This window comes from Strongylocentrotus purpuratus, unplaced genomic scaffold, assembly GCF_000002235.5.
Source record: "Strongylocentrotus purpuratus isolate Spur 01 unplaced genomic scaffold, Spur_5.0 spur5_scaffold_9, whole genome shotgun sequence".
In the NCBI taxonomy this organism is placed as follows: Eukaryota; Metazoa; Echinodermata; class Echinoidea; order Camarodonta; family Strongylocentrotidae; genus Strongylocentrotus; species Strongylocentrotus purpuratus.
In genome coordinates, this window is record NW_022145615.1 from 34441721 (window position 1) to 34463781 (window position 22061).

Sequence of the window (22061 nt, forward strand, 5' to 3'; positions counted from 1 at the left end):
ATTCTCCACTCCCTTGGGAGCATTCCAGCCAGGCGCCATTTTTACAAGTGCACACTTGCTCATCTAACCACATTAACTTTCGCATCCTATCTGGGACCCATTTAACACTTGGGTGGAGAGTGGCAAATGTAGATCAATGTCTTGCCAGCGACATTAATGCCTCAGCGGGACTTGAACCGCAGACCCTGTGATCCACAGTTTGGTGACATATCCACTCAACCACGACACCTCTATTTTAATCAGTTATAGTTTACTGGAGGCGCACACAAGTAGTTAATTCCATTCAACTCAATTGCATTGCATTGTATTGTATTAATAATATTTTATTTCATTTTGTTGCTTTTAAGGTATTGAACATGTTGAATAATTATAAGTTAGACCTGTGCGCTTAGAAACGTCTGTATAAAGCGCCCTATAAATGTAATTATTATAATTATTATTATTATTATGATAATATCTTGTTTTTGAGTGTTTATCTTGATGATATTATCTTGTTTTTGTGTGTTTATCTTGATGATTATATTTTGTTTTTGTAAGTTTATCTTGATGATTATATCTTGTTTTTGTGTGTTTATCTTGATGATAATATCTTGTTTTTGAGTGTTTATCTCGATGATATTATCTTGTTTTTGTGTGTTTATCTTGATGATTATATCTTGTTTTTGTGTGTTTATCTTGATGATTATATCTTGTTTTTGTGTGTTTATCTTGATGATTATTTTTTGTTTTTGTGTGTTTATCTTGATGATTATATCTTGTTTTTTAGTGTTTATCTTTATGATTACATCTTGTTTTTGTGTGTTTATCTCTTGACAGCATGGAGAGCATTGGGGATCTCTTCTTATTAGAGCAGCATAAACACCAAGAGAAAGTATCTCATATACAGGATACGCTATCAGCTAATCTCAAAACATTATTACAGGTATCTATCATCTTCTTGCTCTAAAATATGGTTACCAACGTAATAGGACATGTTATGACAAACAGTCCCTTACACTTTTCTAATCAATAAAAAAAAAGATATATATATATATATATATATATTATATATATATAAAACACATTATATTTGATAGAGTGATGAATGAACCATAACCTGTTAATTCTGCTTGGGTAATGTTTCCTTTTGGTCTTTATATGTAGTATTTCCGCTCTCTATGCGTTAATTAACCTTCTGAATTATGTCATGGTTTGTTTTGGGGGATGATAATCTTTGGTAAGAAGTCTCCTTTAAATATGAAATGAGTATTATGAAATGACAGTTATTAAATCTATGGGAAACAAACAGATTTGAATACAAATATTCATCAGGAATGCCAGTTTTTAGGCCATATCCTGATTTCAGTCGTGTGTCCATTTAATTTCTTGCTTTTTTCAGGCTTCATTTTGTATAGCAATAATAATAATAATATTCTGTGTGTATATAGTGCTTAATACATCAAGGATCTCTAAGCACTTTGAGATATATATGTATTTATGGATGGATCAGTGTTATTGAGTTTTTAAAGACGTGTATCAATCAGATAAGATCATTTATGTCTGGGGACTGATCTTTACTGTCACCATCCGAAAGACGCGACTCGTTTCGAACCTAGGTCCGATCAAAATCAGCTTGTAGGCAAAGACATAGAGCTGACCCCAGACATTACCCCTAGACCAACTCATATCTCCATAAAGACTTAGGATGCTACATGTCTGAGCCTCACTAGGTGAAATTAATCTGTATCCCTTGTTAATAATGTTTATGAAATTGAACATATCTTCTTGTTTTGTCTTTTAGGTGCAATTGTCGTTACGGCATCTGAACACAAAGTCGTCGGAAAATACTATTCCACCTCACCACAGCGACTCATCGTCACCGGACAGAGGGAAAAAGGAAGATTTATAGTACCGGTCCTTGGTCTGCTCCTGCTATCCAATCTGCAATCCATTCCACTCTGGACGGCTTCTGTTACCCATCCACCTCAGGATCTCAGGAGCTGTCATTCCTATACCCTCTCACGAGGTTCTAGCAGACCAAACTCTAAAACAATGACCCATTCACTTTGAAGAACTCCAACATTCTTAAACCCTTCAGACATGATGCAGCACACCATCAAATTTTGTGTTGCTGGATGATGACCTAAGTGTACTACACTGCACATTTCTTCATCATCTTGTAACAGAGATCTCAGTGAAGTGGTGTAGGATCTCTTTTTGTCATTCATTTACATGTGAAGAAGACCGCTGCGGGCCTTTCTCCATCATAACTTGGGACCACCAGAATTTGACAGAAAGATTTCTTCAAGGAATGCACCTCATGGTTTTTGTTTTTATGTTCAACATTCCTAAAGCCTCTAATCATGCCAAACATGAATACAAGAAGCAAAAACCACACCACTGTATTTCCTCCTCATCATCATCATGTATTAAAGTCAGAACTTTCACTCTTTTGAGGTTGATGACCTTCACTTCATCTTGTCTCGAGCATCCTCCTCATCGAGCATCCTCCTCATTTAGACCAATCTATGAAACGCACGATGACTGTTAAACTTTGAAAGATGACTCCTTTAGCATATTGTCTAATGGGCCCGAGATCATTTGAGCTGGATACATGTTGTAACAAAGTCAAATCTCATCTTATGGCTTAATACACAGACACAGCTTTTATTTATTTTTAAATATTTTATCGATCAGGATTATTCTTGAACTGGTACCATGTTCCAAATGAACATGGAATGAGGAATAAATATCTATTTTTGGCCAAGTAACTTTTTCCTCTTGTTTGTTTAGTCACATTTTCTTTTGCTTTGTTTACCCATGTACAATGCTTTTAAGGTGTTGTGATATTTAACTATCTTAATTTGCAATATTGTTGTGATTTTAATGGATACAAAACCTTATAATAAACAATTTTAATGTGTATCGTTCAGAACTTTTTCTTTCAAATTGCGATTACCTCACTACTATTTGACACAACCTACATTAAAGCTTCTATCATAGCCCTACTAATTGAAGAAAACTACCGTATTTTTGAAACTCTAAACACTTTATGTAATTTGTAATCTATCGTTCACATTTCCTTGATTTCTTCTAAAAATAGTTGAATTTAAGCCCTTAAAAATGAGGATTTTTAGAGCTACAATTTTACAAATTTAGATTTATTCAGACTCTTTCAAAGTTGATTGACCATGAAAAATTATTAATAATAAAAATAAAATGAATAGAAAAAAACTATAAATTACTGGTACAACCTTTTATGATTAAACGCAATACGGTGCTACCAGCAATATAAAGTGATTTTTTTATGTAGGCAATGAATTATTCTAATTGTATTCAAATTAAAAAGGGCTGGTACTTAATTATGTTTAAAAATAGTAATGGGAAGAAGATCATAGGCTTGTCCTTGTAAAGGAATTGGATACTTTCATGAGAGCTTTCTCATATTAATGTGGCTCTGTAGCTGCTTATTTTCCTTGGGGTGGGGGCTATGTCACAAACTTCATTCCAGATGGCAAGAACAGCAACTATACCAAGAAAAACAATAAAGTGAGGTAGTTCTCCAAAAGGTAATCTTGTCAAATATTATCATCAGCATGTAGTCTCAGTGTGTAGTGGCCAAAGCAATATTAACAATGATGGGAAAAAAGAAGAGCCAATTTTCTCTTTGAAACATACTTAACAGTAAACATATATGTTTTAAAGCAGTTGAGATCAATTTATGAATGATTTACCTCCATTTCCTGTTGACAATGTTTGGTAAGATGGTAGACTGTTGATACATGTTGTGTGCCAAGCAGAAGGATGTAATCCCAACGTTTTTAAATATTTATTTAAAAAAAAGTTTGATTGCTGCAATGATGATTTGGATCAAGTAAACCCATTTTCAAGATGTAATATTGAAATAGTCCAATTTTGCATTTTTTGTGAAATATTTATCTGCACATCCATTCACACCCTTTTGACATGCATGTGACACTTCATAACCAACGGGGAGAATGGTTTATTATAAGCATACACATGTACCTGTACTTTAGTGTTTACTTCTACACCAGTGCTATGTCTACAGCACTCATGTGGGGTGGTCGATACATAATGTTGAGGATTGAAATGAAAACGCAGAGTACAATCATGTGAGCAATGTAAATGCAGCTGATTTGAGGGAAATGAGAATTGATGTCGTGCTATGAAACGCACTTGAATGAAAGCCAAATTGATAAATGTGTCAATGTTATAATATTGTTAAATGCACAAATCAAACACAATGCACAGAAGAGATATCACAGTGCAAAGTTCATAGAAGAGATCCTTTAAACTAACATGTTTCCCATGATTATGGATGCAGTATACTTATCACTTGTTATTAATGTATATCTTACAATTTGTATTCTTACCTTCTTTTTTAATCCCCATCTCAACATGAATAAGTACATCAAGAAGATATAACAAACGTAACATCACATGCACATGTACTTCAGTTGTATTCAAACATACTTTAAATATAATTCCAATAAATGAAATACTCAAAAATAGCAAATTGTCAATGGACATAGATGCAAAATGCCATATATCTTGCATTGTACATTACATATTCCAAATATTAGTCTCAGAAGAAGAAACAAGATTCAAATACTCTACGAAAATCTACAAAGAACCATTGCATTTCCATCTCTGATGCTTATACATGTACAACTAGGTTACACTTTAAGACCATGAAAGACATGGGGCTAAGTCCAAGCTTTTCTGTGCCATATATATCACTGACCAAAGCTAAGGATTATCTATTAGTACCCCTTACTAGAGCTTGGAAGTGAAATGAAACATGTCATGTCGACGTATGTTCAGATCTCCACCATACACTCTAATGTATGGGAAACCACAATGACCAAAAGATGTGTTTGGAGCCAGAAGGCAATAACTCTGGATAAAATAACATGACTTAAAGCCTTTCTTTCTCCAAACAGACGAAATAAGTAAGACTTGCCCACATCAGACTTGTATGGATCAATAGCAAACAGTATGTATTCCAATATGTTAGTAAAATGAACAGATAATTATGGAAAAAGAGTAAACTTTAGAGTGTGATTCCGCAATATGAAACTATAAGGGTTGCATATATGTACTTCGTACTAGTATGGATATGTAATATGCATAACTCTGAATGTGACCAATTTAAGTTAAATTTACCAATATATACATGTATGCAGTATCAGGAATAGACCATATTATATCACATCACACATGCCTCTCTCATTTGCATTAATTTGTACAGGGCACCCTTTCTGGCCTTAAAAGAAAACTGTGAACTCTTTATTTAAGGCTTTTTATTACAAAAGAAGTAATGCTATTTTGCATGAATTTCATTCTCTACTTATAGTAGTTACCCAAAGAAAATTGATGACAACTGATAATTATGAACAAATTATATAAGGATGGAAATATTTTCTCTTGAAAAACGCAAATAATTTGCTGGAAAATTCTATAGATATCATAAAAAGGCTTTGTGGCTAGCTGTGTCTTGCATGTGGTGTCACAAAACTTGACGCTCTATCGCTGAAGGCAGAAAATCTGGTTCTCAAAATTAAGAGATGATTAGGGCAGGCTCCAAACATATTTTGTGAATTTTGCATCTATTCATAAAACTTTTGATTCTTTGGGTGACTATCAATATATCTTTTAATCTGTGACAAAAAAACAAAAAAATTATCACTAACTGTCTTTCAGACCGATTTTGTCAACTTTGTAAGAGTGTAAAATTGTATTTGTAGAGAGTTTATGATGTTTGACAAATTATTATGTATGTGACCCAAATTGTATGCTATTATTATAATATATTTGATAAGAAATCTAATTTATAATGAGTGATGAATGTATTTCTACAATGATATATAATGTGAATTGCATGAAAAAAGGTTTTAATTTTGATTGTTACTATTACATTTATCATTTTCATGCTTCTTTCTTTTTGTTATTGCTACAGCAAACAGGAAAAATAAAAACATAGAACTATCTCACACTTAATCAAATGGTTCTGTGAAATTACATGTACCACTATTTAATTTATTATGGTGTCTCAATACACTACATTTTTTGAGTTGTTGTTTTTATGTCTGATGTGTGCAATTATATCATATAAGCCAATATTTCATATTTTTGTCTAGGTTGCACATTCTGTTTTGTATCTTTATGTACCATTCTCTTGATTTGACCATTGAATGCCTGTATGCTTGTTAGTGTTTCTGTTTATGAATATGTTTGACCCTTTTTGTGTGGAAGTTTTACCCTCCAATTATTTAAAGAACTTTCTGTTCAGCAAAATAAAGCATTTTACGAGGAAGATGATCAATAATCTAAAATGAAATACGGTTTAAATTATCATGGTCTGATTCTCATTGGCATTTAATGTCACTCTATTCCATTTCAATGACATCAGTTGTATGCCTAAAGCTAAAAATGCACATAGTAAAGATGAATGTATACAATCGCCTTCTGCATTCTTCACACATGTTTTAAATTGTCACAATTATTGAAATATTTGAATATAAATATTTATAGTATGGTACTTAAATTTTTGTCAAATCATGTGATCATATGATGAAACAGTGAAGTTCCTTTCCTTAGGAAGGTATGTTGTCACAAGATTTTAAATGCTGATTATTTTCTTTTTGTCCAAACACCAAGTACATTAAAGTTTATATATTTTACATACTGCTGTTGTTATAGTAGACTAATAAAATAAAATGCATAGTTGTCAGTATAAATTTGATGGATTTGGCAATCTGTATGTTAAACATTTCAAATGAAAATGTAACCAAATTCACTGAAAATGTTCGAACTTAACCTATCTTCTCCCAAACCCTTTATTAAATATGGGGTTTGGGTTTCAAATTGATACTTGTTTGTAAATATACATGAAATCTATAAGAATTCTATTTAAATGGCCAAAGGCTTTATCAAAGCCAATTAAAGTCAATTAATCAAAGCTTTATGAAATCAGATAGAAAATTATATATATATATATATATATACACATACTACAATCTGTAAATACTTAATTAAAAGTCATACTTTTATGGAAATCATATTTACTCTAAAAAACAAAATGTCATGCAAATGACTACAATCAGACAAATTATAAAGCATCTAATATATATCAAGTATTTTCTTAATTTTTTTTTTTTAATACTTTGTTTCTTTCTCTCTCCTGAATTACTGGTTTGCCCTTAGTAAAAGGAAAAGGAAAAGAGAAAGTCATAGTAATGCCACTACCACAATGAAATCATACCTTCTATCCTGCAGCATATGAATATTTAATGATGGATAAATCCTGGCAATCGATTCCTGTCATATTTATGGACTCTTATTAGCAATTGAATTTGAACTTAACTTGGCTTGCTTGCATATCAAAACTATCATTAATTATGTTCAGGATTAATCAGATTAAGCAAGAATAAACACAATATTACTTGTATCGTTGTGTTATCTAATGAGTCTAAATTTATGATCGAACATTCCTTAATATAACCTAGGAAGAGTCAAAGATTTTGTTTGTATGGTTTCGGTTTTATCTGCAAAGACATTATCGTTGTTTCAAGTCATCATTATTTTTTGTAAAGTCATAAACCCATCGGCATCACTTTGCTTGTAATGTCGTTAAAGGCTTTTATATGATTTTATTTTGTTTGTTTTACTTGTAAAGAAGTCTTTTACTTGTGACATATTGCTGACAGTTTATGACGTTCTTAAGTAGTCTAGCATGCTGCCAACAGAATCGATTTGTCCTTCTGGTTTTGTCAGGCAATGTATCAAACCTTATAGCATTTATTTTAAATAATGGCATTGTAAAATAGCAAATTAACATTTGCTCCGCACAATAGCACTACATTTCGTCACACGCATTTGTCTCTTCTTACCCACTCTATAGAACACAAATGTTCACATCCAGACGAACGAGTGGCTTTTAAACGATTTAACATTTATTTTCACACAAAAAAAAAAATCACAGAGCAGTATGATACATGTACATTAGGTCGTTCAAACCAGACAGTTTTGCTTCCCTAATATGTAAGCCAGAGCTGTGAAATATTGTTTTGTTAAATGTTTTTAAGAATAAGTAGCCAGTTATCGTTTGAGAGTTGTTTTGCTGTAATAGGATATAACAAACACCTGCAAGCAAAATTCCCTGTATGGAGAGCAGAAAATGCATAACACGTTCTAGAAACTACATGATATTTTGTAAAGCTGGCAAAGATGGTTTCAGAGTATGCAAATGCCTCCTGAATATTTTGATGTTGTTTGTTTTAAAGTGTGTCTTCTGATTTATTTTAGTTTTCAATAGATGTGTAAAGTGTTGAATTAATGTACACATGTTGTGATGTTTTAGATTCAAATCATAGTGAAATAATGGCTGGCCCTGTATGCTCTATTTTTCTTAAATGTTAATGATTCAGATGTATTTGTTTATTATCATACTTGTTACAGATCAAGTGCAAGCTTGTCCATGAATAAAAAGAATGGAGAAGAAATAAGAGATAAAAGACTGCTTTTCATTTTGTTATTTCATTTCATTTTATTCCATTCGTCATATAAAACATACATAATTATAACATTGATATTTACAGATAATTAAAGAACATAGAAACAACATAACGAAAGATAAACACAAAATATAATTATATATACAAACGAGGAATCCGGCAAGAAAGAACATTATAGTATTATGTGCTGCTGGTCCCTTATGATATAAGAAAGAATGTTACCCATATCTCACACTTAAAACCGTACACTTGACACCTAACATCTGATTGCATACACACACATATATATATATAATAATAATAATAATAGCATAGTAGTCCACTCCAAATTTTATTAAACCGAAACGGAAATTCTTTTTGCCCAATTGATCGTGAGCCCGGCAGCCACTGAGCAGCGCCAGATCGACGTTGCTCTATATATACAAATAATATACAACTAAACATGCTATTCACATGAATCGTAATTTTGTGTATCTTTGTGTACATGTATTTAAAGTTGGGCTTGATTTGATGTTATATGAGGCATGGGGCTCAATGCATATTGACTTCTGTAGAATTAGAAAGATAGTGCACGTATGTGCCTATAAAGTCAACCAAGGCGCACAAAAATCAAGAGTACAAGTACAAGATAATACAAAATAATTGAAAACAAAATACATAAATGACAAAAATGCTATTACAATAATCAACTTGGTTCGTCTTATACGAGTGCCCTTTATCTACCGTTTGACTAAGTTATACACGGTATTATGTGATGCGCTATGATACTATCGTCTGCAACTAAATGAACAAACAAAAATCTTGTCAATATGACATTTGATTAGTTTTGTTTATTTATTTTGTTAAAGTTATACGAGATTTAACTTGGTCCGTCTTATACGAGTGCCCTTCATATACCATTTGACTAAGTTAAACAAGGTTTAAAACATCTTCTTGATAAAGCTTGTAAGTACTACTAATTTATACATAAACAGCTTATTTACATAACCAGATAAAAATTATTGCAGAAAAATGTTTTTTTGATCATTAATAAGTACCCCAATAGTTATCTTGCCCACTCAAAGCCACTTTTTTTCTCAATTAGATATTTTGAATATTTTTTATGCAAAACTTTATAATGTCGCACTTTTTTGTTTCTTTGTTTCAAGAATCAAATTGAAATTAACACTTCTAGATTTGTTCAGTTCAATTTCAATTTTCACAATTTTAATACAAAGTTTTCTAAAAAATATCATTTATTCCGAGTAAGAACATATACCTTAAAATTTTCTATTTTCTATAAGGGCCCAGAAGTTTGGAATAAGTAAAATGATATCATAAGAGAAAGCCCGATATTCTGAATTCGTTTAAAAGGAGATGTATAAGTCACTGTTACTGAGCAATTCAATGATACGCGTCATGTATTTTATGTGTGTGTCTTGGTGTGTGCGTGTGCGTGGGTGAATGTGAGTGTGTGTGTGTGTGTTTGTGTTAGTTTATCTTTGGGTGGAATTGTATGTGTTTAAGAATTAGTAAGAGCCTTATAGTTTGACTTACTAAATACAGATAAGAATACTATCGGTGAATTATTAGAATCAACTGATGACAATATGAACAAGAAAGATGTAAAAAGGATTCATAACATCAGCTTTGATAGACTATTTTCATAATGTAACCAAATTTTACATTTAAGAGCATCGATACGAATTATTTCATTCACCTGTTACGAATAATTGTATTTCAATATTTAGAATGGAAATTGCATATAATTATTACGTGTTGTTAGGTAGCGCAAGCCATAATGTTTGTCCTACCTGGCAATAACTAATGTATGCAATTTGAGTTCTGACTATTAAGATACATTTTAATTCGTTAAGGGTGAATTAAATAACTCGTATCGAGACACTTCACAAAGGCATATGCATACATTTGGTTACACTACGACATTAAAAAAAGAAAACGTTGTCAATAAAGTGAACTTGATACTTTATCCCAAGATGATATTTTATGAATTATCACTGTGTTTGGATGATATGCGCCATAATGAAATATTTTTTAAACAATAATTTCTGGTCAACCCGAATGTAATTGTCCCGCGGCGTATCACGCACTTGAGAATCGTTTGATAGTCCTGGAAACTATTGCACGCTTTTTTTTTCTTGTACAAAAAAAAGTGTGATTGTCTCAAGAAATTAATAACACTTGACTGCGTTAGACCAATCATTTTAGTAAGGATCTAGGAGCTAGATGTATAATTATAACTTTATAACTATCATACATGCTCAGAAGATGATGGTACGCCTAATAATATTATATAAACGTCTAGAAAATATGCAGGTGAACATTAGATGTCTTGTCACCCTACTTTTAGTCGTCTGTTTCGGCAAAATTCAAGACAATGTATACGACAATAAAAACGTTGTTGTATCAACTTGTAACTATGATATTCTTCGTTCTTTTCAGGTAAAAATAACAGGTGACTTTTATAATGTATCCAGGCTGCAAATAGGCTGTACATTGAAAGGATTTGATTGAGTCAATGATGAGCCGAGAGCAGTGGGGGATCCGGGGGGGGGGGGGGGACGTGTACAAACACGTTAATTTTACCTTTTTGTTTGGAGATGGGCCCCCAAAAAATAAATAAATTAGTGCTCACTACTCCCCTCTCCCCCCCCCCCCCCTGAGCGAATTACCGGCCGACTGTTTCGCCGTTAAATATTTTCTCATCAATTGGGCCCCCTCCCCTGCCGCCGGCTGGATCCGCCCCTGGCCGAGAGACAAGGCTACAATTAATAAACGAGGGAACCTACACACAAGCAAATCTAGTCATCCTTTTTTGCCACTGTTTAAGTTTCGATAAAAGATAAAATATTTTTGAAGGGGGACCTTCTAGCTGTGTCCACGGGCCCGCTTAAGCGCCCCTTTTGTGCAGGGACAGATCGGGGGTCCAGAGGGCGGAGCCCCGGATGCTCTCGAGTTTTATTAATTCATAATCTTCAAGATGGTCTTAAGCAATATATACTATATCCTATCCATTGAAACTTGCACTGCCCCTTTTGCTTTATTTCGTTGGAAATCAATGCTCTTGCTCTGGACAACGTTGAACTGGTTTATGATCGATTTTTGCACTCTCGCAAACAATACCTTCTGTTCATCCAAGCGTGAACACATACCACACAAAAATGATACTGAATGATTTGGGATAAAACACTTTTTCATACGATGTATAATAATTTACTGTGCATAGATGATTTTTTAAAATAAATAGCAATTTTCTAGGTGTAATTTTTTTTTAGACTCACACTGTAGAGTGGGTAAGAAGAGTTAATGCGTGTGACGAAATGTAGTGCTACTGTGCAAAGCAAATGCTTATTTGCTATTTCACTATAATGCCATTATTTTAAATGAATGACATAATGTTTGATGCATGTATCTTTACAGTTTTGAAATGATTTGAATTTGAATGAGACAGCATAATTATAAAGACACACGTCACGTCGGATTCGCTTCATGTATAAACACTATAATCTCGACTCAAGGAATTGGTTTTGTTTGTGTAAACAAACGTCTAGTTACAACCACGTGTCATGACACGCGATCTTCCATAAAAGTGTAGAAGTCACACTTTTTGATCTGTTACTAAACTGGAATTACATTATTCATTTTCCTGTTAGCCCTCATGCTCTTCTGAAATTGTGCCCAGAAAAGTTCTTGTCCATCTTCATCATCATCAACCCACAGCAAGTAAGGTTTGTTCCGACTCAGCAACAGCCTTACAAGATACGGTAGGTGGTCATCATCGATATCCTCTAAGAATATGAGGATGACCTTCTCCAACTTGGTGTCATTCATATGCTCCACGGCCATACGCAGTTTGGTCATGAACCAGGTATCCTCCACTGACTGGTTGCTAAGCAACAAGACCGTCTTGAAGCTGTTCTCGATGACGTCGTAGATGGCGTTTAAGTAGAAAGACCCTGGATGGAGGCCACTATCCCCCCAAACAATATGCTCCAGATGTGGCATCCTCCCCTGCAGGAATGGCTTCATGCAATCGTTGATCCACCACTCATCATCTTCGCGGAACATGAGGTTAAGCTGATACTCGTAGTCCACATGACCTTGATTTTCAATGATTTCTTGATACCCAAAGATGGCCAACTTTAAGAGAAATAGTTTGTGGTTCAGCCACCAGCGCTTTAGGTATACGAGGACACTTAGCGACAGAACGGTCACGATTGCCAAAGATACACCTATGATAAGATAGATATTGACTCCGCAGTAATCTTTAGGATGGAACGACCAGATAGTCTGATTTTTTAGCGATTTGAATGAAGTACTAGAGCACCGAGTCTCACTTCTTTGATAGATTGTTGTATTCATCTTGTCCAGCAATTCCCTGAACCACTCAAGTTGGCAGGTACACGTGAAAGGATTGTTCGCAATGATTAACACATTTAGACTTGTTGGTATTAGTGTAAAAGGATCTATCGTGGATATTTGATTATTCTGGAGGGATAGATACTTGAGACTGGGTATTCTAGAAAATAATTCCTTCTCGATTACTGTAATAGAGTTAAAATTCAGTTTCAGGGTACGTAAATTCTGTAAATCTTGAAAAGCTTTCTCAGGAATGATTTTAATAAAGTTTTCGGCCAATGAGAGATATGTTAGTAACGTGAGATTCCTAAATATACCCGAGCCAAGTTCCTGTATACGACAGTCAGCCAGATCTAGCTCATGGAGATTCCAAAGTGTGGTAAATGCGTTAGGAACGTGGTGGAAAGCATAAAATAAGTTATGTTGAAGTTTAAGGGTGTGCAACGAGACTAGTCCTGAAAACAGCGATCTATTGCTTTTAAACTGGAATAGATCTTCGGCTTTGATTTTAGTTCTGGATAAGTTTAGAGTCCTCAGCGCCGACGTATGACTAAATTGGCTACGGGGAGTAATTTCCAAGCGACTAGCAAGATATGACATATCGAGGAATACTAGTTGATGCATGTTTCTGAAAGAACCAGTCATTGTGAATTTGACCAAATCCTTCATTATGATCTTTTCTAAAGAACTGGTTTCTTCAAAGGCATCATTGGATATTTTGAGAGGATTATTTCTGCTGAAATCAATAATTTTTAGATTTTTTAAACCAACGAATGTACATCTGTTCACGGAGTTGAGGTTGTTATAGGCTAAGTTAAGAGTTTGAAGATTTGTTGCGTTCCATGGTAAAATTTTGATTTCATGAATGTTGCTCTTATAGAATGTCAAAGTGCTGAGACGGTGGCTTCCATCGAACCATTGAGGATCTAATACAGCAATGTCATTAAGTGATAAATTAATGCTCTCAAGCTTTTCGGCACAAGCAAAAGATCCTCGTGGAAGCGACTTAATTTTGTTTACAGAAAGTCCCAAATTGACCAGCGACTTCAATCCACAAAATGACTCATTATAAAGACTAGATAAATGATTGAATCCAATGTCTAGTACCTGGAGCTTTTCGAAACCATCCAGGGCATACTTTGGAATAGTTATCAATTCGTTGTATTGAAGAAAAAGTTTTATTATACCTGGAAAAAGGTCTCTTGGTATTTTCGATGTATTCATGGGTACAATAGATTTTATTCCCGAGCAAGTTATGGTCGCTTTTACTATTACCTTGTTACCGAGAAAGGACTCGGCGTGGAATTTAGCCAAGGATATATTATTGATGAGAAGATTTACTGCTGGTAGATCTGTGAAAACGGCACGAGAGAGACTATTTATATCGTTACGATTCAATTTGAATATTTCGAAGGAGCAATTTCGTAAAGCTACAAAATCTCCTTGCTCTAGTGATCTGACTTTATTAAAAGACAAATCAAAAAGTGACAAATTCTTACATCCACATGCATCCTCCCCATCTTCTGCAAACTGAGAAGTTTTCAGATTGTTTCCAAAGATGCGAGGAATTTCCTTGAGTCTATTATGACGTAGGCTTAGCAAAGAAAGATGAACATTCTTCTCCAGTAGGGAAATGGGTAGGACACTGATACTGTTGTGATCGAGCATTAATACCTTTAGTAGCAGGAGATTATGAAATGTTTTATTCTCAACGAGGTAGATGGAGTTATAACTAGCGTCTAATGTTTCTAGCTGTTGATAGTTCACGAACGATTTATCCAGGAGCATAGATATGTTATTATCAGCAACGTTAAGGGACCGCAAGTCGTGTGGAAGATTCTGGGGAACCGATTTAAGACCGCGATATGAGCAATTTGCGCTATGGTCACTCGAGTTTACCGAGCACGTATGATTAAGAGTTATGCTGGTGCTATCCATCACCACACCATATAGCAAAGGGAATCCACACAGTACTACGAAGCTTATTGCCTGAGCGTACACAGCCATCATGAGTTCCAACCAACAGGTCGCTGATACTGGATTGATGTGAGAAAAACTGAAGGAAAATCGAAGTAGTATTCTGTCCTTAAAGATGATTACGATGAGTCAGCCTTTTTGTTCGTAAAATGAAACCTAGGCCTATCGAGAGATATCCACGGTAGAACGATGAAGTTTTTGCGGCTGCTGTAGAAATCGTGTTTCATGCCTTCTCAAAATGCGTTCGTTTATTTGTTTTAGTTGAATGATAAGATAGTATTTTTTTGTATCACATATCCAGAATATCACCACTTGATGAAATAGTTCGAGTAATTTAGGCACTATTTCTACCTTTAGACTACCAAGCTGCTCTAAGATTGACTGGATGGTCTTTATTTGCTTCCAGAGAAGGTAGATAGGCCAAGTCCTGGACTACAACAGAGAGATAAATAACTATCTGCAGGAATATGAACATTCAGTTGTTCCTATACGACTGCGCTCTTGACTGTCCCTCTGGGTTCCTTTCGTTCATTTATACTATAGGGTATGCGCTATTCAGTCTCAGATCTCTGTTGACTCATTTCCAGCTTTGTCATTTTTCTTTGACTTTTGAAACAAGCACCTAAATTCCTTTCGCCAAATGTGCATTGTCTATGAACATGTTACAACATGAAATGAAGCATCGGTTAAGCCACGTGGTCAGAGAGAAGAAAACAAAATTAATCGGGCGGTCGTTTACAGATAAGGAAATGACGATGCTTAATATTGAGCAAACGAGGAACTGGGATTCATAGTTTTCAAGAGGAGAAAAAACACCCCATATATTTAATCAAATTGATTTAATGTTTTTGTGTCTCATTATTTCAAGAAACAATTACTTTACGGCCTGTGGCTATCATTCTTGGCTTTTATCTGGTATTTATAGGCAATTTTCAAGTTTCGATATAATACAATTACTTTTGCCGAACAATTATCTTGTCTTGAGCAATAATATTTATCAAGTGTAATGCGACATGCTACGCTTGTGTGTTTGACTTACGTTCAGGGGCGTTCGGGGGTCTAAGGAGGGTCTTGAAAAATTGCATTTTACGCCTTTCCATGATATCTATATGATTTCTCAGCAAATTGTTCGTGCACCCACACACACACACACACACACACACACGCACACACACACACACACGCACACGCATTCTCATAACACACGCACTTTCTCTCTCTCCTAAGGACAATTTTGTAGGACAAAGAGTTGTCTTGGATTATAGATCCAGGGTAACGGATGGGGTCCTTGGGGCCCGCTTTAGCGCCCTTGTCGGCGGTCCAGCTAGGGGCGGACGCTCTTAACTTTTTTACAATCTAGAACCTTCAACATGACCGTCTCGAGCAATAGAAAGTGAAATTTTTACCTTGAAATTCACACATCCCCTATCATTTCTTTTCGTTAGAAATCATCTCCCTTTCTCTCTTAAAGACAATTTAACAGAACTATTTTTGTTGTACTGTTCTAGTTTCGTTCGAAGTATTCGTAGGCACATGTTGTTCCAACTCATCGTCGATGTAATCTGTTTGTGTACAATGTTACAGTTTCAGGTCCTTCTTTTTTCTTTCTTTCTCTCTCTCTCTCTCTCTGTCTGTCTCTCCTTTTCCTCCTCAGAACAATAACAGCAAAAGGTCCTTTTGAAGACCACTTGGAAGTTAGGATGCTTGAATCCGTAGATGATCGGACTGACTGCGCTATTTGCCGGTAATAACACGATACTGTAGAGTGTGAACACGCTAGTGCCGGGGATGAGCCGATTTATACTGGTTGCTAGGAAACAGAAGACAAAGACACATACGACCATAAAGAGATTCTTAGTGATCTGGATTTCCTTTCGCTTAATAGATTGGATCATGGGTGGACACGATTCTCGAGATACAGATGAATCCTTGCTCTGTGATGCATGTGAACTGGTGTCTCTCTTGATGTCATACTTGTCTCGAAAGTGTTTATTGTGTTGCAAAACATGACACAAAATAAGAACGTAGAATATTACGGTTAGCGTCAAGATAACGGCCATTCCAGTTCCTTGTAAAGTGACATAATAATAGTCAAGCGGGTTTGTGTCTGTTGACCAACATAGGCTGTAGTATTGAGAATAGCCAAGTGTCCCCATTCCTAGAAGAGTGGGTACGACCGTCAACGCGGCAGACCCAATCCAGATGATCGCCACTACTGTGGCGAGTTTCTTAGGAGAGTGGATGCCCCGTTGACCACGGACGAACTTAGTGATGACGTACCAGCGGACGATGGCTATGACGACTAGAGTCGAGGAGCTACAGCAAATACAAGTGACAGCGACCCCTGCAACCGTTGCGCAGACAAAATCATGTAGAGGATATCCTTCTGTTTGACTTAGAAGCCCCACAACCTGGAATGGAATGCAGAGACACGTTACCAAATCAGCGAAAGCCAGATTGACCACCAGTATGTTCGTGATCGTACGAAGTTTCTTGGCGACGACGACGGCGATGATGACGAGGATATTACCCAACAGACCGATCAGTGTCAATCCAATCAAGACTGATGCAACAATAGCTCGATGATGGAAAGGTATGTTATACACTTCTTGTCCTCTGCGAGTTTCTGTTCCCGTTTCTAAACTCTTCCCATCTATCTCCGTAGCTTCTATTGTGAAGTAATCAAAATGAAGCTGTGACGTGTTTTCCATTATTGCGACGTGTTTTCCATTATTTCAACGTATAATATGTTTTGGGAATTTCAGAACCAGTTTCAAAAGCTGCAGATTTCGTGCGATTTTTCACCTCAATGAAACACTAAAGCATTGACTTGTGAACGAAGAATGGTACTCAGCGCTTTATATCACCAGGAAAGAGCTTCACGGTACCAGCTAAGATAATGATTAATATTATTATATCGACGCCTCCTCTTCTTCGCTTCCTACATACTTGACAAGTACATGTAGCCATATTCATTCTGATTGGTTAGTTGCAACGTAGTTGCATGAACCTTCATTTACTAAATGTTGCATATTGATGATTATTTTTCCAATTATATATTTTTGCTCTTCCAACACCGATTTGTGAAGCAATCATCCTAACCCGGTCGCCGGTTTCATGAATCCTTAATGGGTTCTAAGTAATTCTTCATTGAATAGCACGGCGCATTATAAAACATCGCTCTATTAATATTTTAGATTAACTGTCAATTTGCAATCTCCTAAGAACAGGCACTAAATTATTAATAATGAATAAACGAAATCACCTCTTTTGGCATGAGAGAGAGAAAAGGGGAGGAGTGGATTGGGAGAGATGGAGAGAGAAAGAAGGAGGGGAGGGGAAGGGAGGCAGAGGGGGGGGGGGAGGGGCGAGATGATAGCCCATTTTTAATGTGAACTTCAAAGAGAATATAAGATTACTGCGATAATACTTCCATTCGTGTGGGGAAAGGGTTTTTTGGATCAAACTTCCTCAGTAACCTTTTTCTTCCAATGAATACCCACTCTCTCCTTGAGTAAAAAATACCATGAATATGCCAACGGAAGTCGTCGACAACTGCTAAAACTTACACAGCTAATTTCACGAAATTAAAAAGAAAATTGATGGTCTATTCATGATTTAAAATTTCTAAAAGTGCAGTTAATTTTAATAATGGGTTTCAGCCGATTGGCTCCATTAATCAACGGTGTTGATTATTCTACTGTCCCCTTCACCCAATTCAAATGACCTCTTTCAATATTTGATAGCTTCACAGTGCTTCCGAGTGACATTTATTAAAATGAGGATTTTTGTTTACATTAAATTTGAAATCAGACTTTGAATTTGTGTTCAGAAGCAATTTCGTGGTTTATCTGCATTGCACTTTCATCGCTTTGTTTGTTTGTTTGTTTGTTTTGAATATCAAATAGCTGGTTTTGTTTGTTTGTTTGTTTGTTTTACCTGACTGGTAAGAAAGCATGTTTATGCGTGTAAGTATGCAACCAGGGGACCGACGGCTATGGACTTGGTAATTATAGGGCACTAGCTCATTATAGGTTTCGAACACGAGACCTCCCGGCTTCGAGACAACAGCTCTACCACTGATCCATCGCGCCTCACTCTTTCTTTATCTTATGGATTTGATATATACATCGAGTGTAAGTTTATTGGCAGCGAACCATCTAGGCACCACTCTTATTCCGATGTCTAAGCGGACACTTTTTTTTTTTTTTTTGGTCTCGAAATTTGAAAATTTGACTTTTTTTTTTCGTTGGGGGGGTCACTTTACGTTAGCCGTGGGCATAATTTTTTTTAATTTTTTTTTTAATTAAAACAAAACAAAAACAAAACAAAACAAAACAAAACAAACAAAGGGGGGGGGGGGTTTTAGTTTTTTTTAGGGGAGTTTACACACATAAAAATACCAAAGGGGGGGGGGTTGAACCCCCAACCCCCCCCCCCCCCCCCCCTGCGTACGCCCCTGGTCCTTCGTCATGAGCAGACTGGATTTCTGTAACAGTCTACTTTTTTTTTTTTTTTGGTCTCGAAATTTGAAAATTTGACTTTTTTTTTCGTTGGGGAGGGGGGGGGGGGGGTAAGGTCACTTTACGTTAGCCGTGGGCATAATTTTTTTTTTTTTTTTTTTTTTTTTAATTAAAAAAAACAAAAACAAAACAAAACAAAAAAAACAAAGGGGGGGTTTAGTTTTTTTTTAGGGGGGTTTACACACATAAAAATACCAAAGGGGGGGTTTGAACCCCCAACCCCCCCCCCCCTGCGTACGCCCCTGGTCCTTCGTCATGAGCAGACTGGATTTCTGTAACAGTCTACTGTATGGTCTCCCTAAGAATAAGATTCGCAAGCTCCAAACCCTACAAAATGCTGCAGCTAGAATCATCCCAAGAGCCCCACGCATACCCGATACTTCACACCTTCTTCATGATCTTCACTGGCTCCCAATCGAAAAGAGAATAATCTTCAAAATTCTGCTCATCACTTTCAAAGCCCAGAACGACATGAGTCCTGCCTACATCTCAGATATGATTTCACCTTATGTTCCTGCACGCACACTCAGATCTTCAGCCCAGCACCTCCTGCAAGTTCCTCGTCACTCAACTCATTTCTACGACAACAGGGCTTTTGAAGTGGCTGCCCCAACTCTCTGGAATTCGCTCCCTCTGCATAACCGTCAAGCTCCCACACGACAGACTTTCAAAACCCTTCTTAAAACTTACCTGTTTCGTTTGTAATTTTTGACATTACTTTTCATCTATGTATTATAATTGAATATGCTACTCTAATTGATTTGTCATAGGTATTTGCTATTTGTATTAACTTTGCCCGCAATGAATTCTCTTAGCTACATGTCTTTAGTTTAAGGTCTTTATATTTCGTTCTTAATTTGTAACTATTTAAATATACTTGTACTTGATTGTTTTTTACTTTGTAAAGCGCATAGAGAAACTTCAGTTTATTATGCGCTCAATAAATCTATCTTTTATTAGGTGATACGTAACGAAGTCAACGTATCACCTTTTGATTTCGTCAAGATTTTTCTTTATTATTATTATTATTATTAGGTGATACGTACGTAGACGTATCACCTTTTGATTTCGTCAAGATTTTTATTATTATTTATTTATTATTATTCTTCCTCGAATTTGTTCGCAGGATATCTCAAGACTGAACGAAGCCATTGTTATGAATCTTTCAATGATGATAGATCTTAGTCTAACTTAGAACTGCGTGACTTTTCAAAGACTCAAAGTCATCGTGACGTCATCCAGGCGCCATTTTGTGAAAATCAACTAATGATCATATCTTTATAACGAATAATAATTTTTCATTCATATTTATCATGATTAAGATCAATATCCGTCCGGTCAAGTTGAGGTCAATAAACGTGCGTAAATGCGCGCGTGCGCGCTCGTCCGCGCGTTTACGCGCGCGCAAAAATTAAAAATGCTCTAAATCATCCCAAATTTTTTTTGCATACGTTTCAGGCCATATGGAGCATTTGATAAAAAAATTACGCACACGCGCATGCGCGCGCGTTTTCGCGCGTACTGGCATTTTGCAACATAGAATCGCCGATTTTTTTCTGTCATCATATTCGGTACATTTTTCCAAGCATTTTGATAATTTGTTCACCTTTTATTAACGCAATGAGCCTTCGTCAAAGTTGACTGCACGCGCGGATTTGCGTTATCTTTATCCACAATACATGGGCAAAAAACATGCCTATATAAAATTCATTGTAACTCTTTAGAATAGATAGAAACTCCTAATATTTTGTCATATTTGGATAGATTATGAGTCGGAGATATGATTTCATGTCTCATTTCATCCTCAATTAACTCATGACGTCATCATAATGGCCTCCAAACTCAAAATTTTAATTTGCATATTATGACGTCAGCATATTTTTGGAAAATTGATTGTATCTCTGTAAATATGGATCAATTTTCTTTTTAATTTTGATATGTTCTAGCTGAGACAATTTTCTACAAATGTAATGTTCACAATTTTTATTTTTGACAAAAGTATCATGGTGTATTTTTGCGATTAAAGGAGGCATGTCAATTTTTCGCATTTTGCGTGTATTCTCTATGGGACATGACTTTTTCTCAAAACTGGATTCTACACTCCTGTCTTTCGCGAGCAAAATCTCCGTTGTTTTAGCTTTGTTTTCGCTGAGCTTCGGATATGTTGTAGCTGAGACAATGAGCTATCAAAAGTGTCCCCTTTATTTTTCGATTAGATGCCAGGATCATGCTCATATTTCACTTGCAAAGTAGGATTTCTGAATTCCATTTCCTGTTTACGTGTAATCGCTATGGGAGATGTTTTGGTATATCGGTAACGCACTTGACTTCCAACCTCGAGATCCCTGGTTCGAGTCCGGGTGTCTCCAACACTTTTTTTTCACTTTTTTTTCCTTTTGACCTTCACTGTACCATCTCCTTTGATTATTTAAACACGTAGATTCGCAAATAATGTCATAAATACCCCTTTTTACTTTATTATTACCCTATTTTCACTTAATCCATTACTTTTTGCGTGTAATCCCTATGGGAAATGACTTTTTCTCAAATCTGGAGTCTACATTCCTGTCTTTTGCGAGCAATATCGCCGTTATTTCGGCTTGGATTTTGTTGATTTTTGAGTATGTTGTAGCTGAGATTATATGCTATCTAAATCAACCCTCATTTTTTCAATAAGATGTCATGA

The 22061-nt window shown here is 35.6% G+C and overlaps 3 protein-coding genes across 7 annotated transcripts in view; 2 read left to right on the forward strand and 1 right to left on the reverse strand.

Moving 5' to 3' along the window:
• LOC100891509 (GRAM domain-containing protein 2B) overlaps positions 1 to 5137 on the forward strand; it is a 57093-nt gene extending 51956 nt beyond the window's left edge. For all 5 annotated transcript variants that reach the window (XM_030977341.1, XM_030977340.1, XM_030977342.1 and 2 more), the window contains 2 exons: positions 817 to 922; positions 1781 to 5137. In XM_030977341.1, the coding sequence (XP_030833201.1) occupies positions 817 to 922; positions 1781 to 1888 (214 nt within the window). In that variant the 3' untranslated portion in view covers positions 1889 to 5137. The remainder of the gene's footprint in view (positions 1 to 816; positions 923 to 1780) is intronic.
• Positions 5138 to 12029: 6892 nt separating this feature from the next.
• Positions 12030 to 17563, reverse strand: LOC105442957 (toll-like receptor 4). Its single transcript, XM_030976439.1, has 3 exons — positions 16972 to 17563; positions 16541 to 16662; positions 12030 to 13232 (listed from the first exon to the last, which is right to left on the reverse strand). The coding sequence occupies exons 1-3, from the start codon at positions 17561 to 17563 to the stop codon at positions 12135 to 12137; spliced, it is 1812 nt and encodes a 603-aa protein (XP_030832299.1). The 3' UTR covers positions 12030 to 12134.
• LOC105445269 (major facilitator superfamily domain-containing protein 12-like) overlaps positions 17199 to 22061 on the forward strand; it is a 54563-nt gene continuing 49700 nt past the window's right edge. Inside the window, exon 1 of the mRNA XM_030976538.1 lies at positions 17199 to 17445. The gene's annotated coding sequence lies outside the window, so the exon portion shown is untranslated. The remainder of the gene's footprint in view (positions 17446 to 22061) is intronic.

Bases quoted from the DNA above. Each gene is read 5' to 3' on its own strand.
- LOC105442957 (XM_030976439.1), bottom strand. From the start codon at position 17,563: ATGGAAAACACGTCACAGCTTCATTTTGATTACTTCACAATAGAAGCT. The intron at 16,663-16,971 runs GTTGGTCAACAG...TCTGTTTCCTAG, and splicing joins TTCTCAATACTACAGCCTAT to CAACCAGTATAAATCGGCTC. The intron at 13,233-16,540 runs GTGGTCTTCAAA...AATCTCCATGAG, and splicing joins TCAAGCATCCTAACTTCCAA to CTAGATCTGGCTGACTGTCG.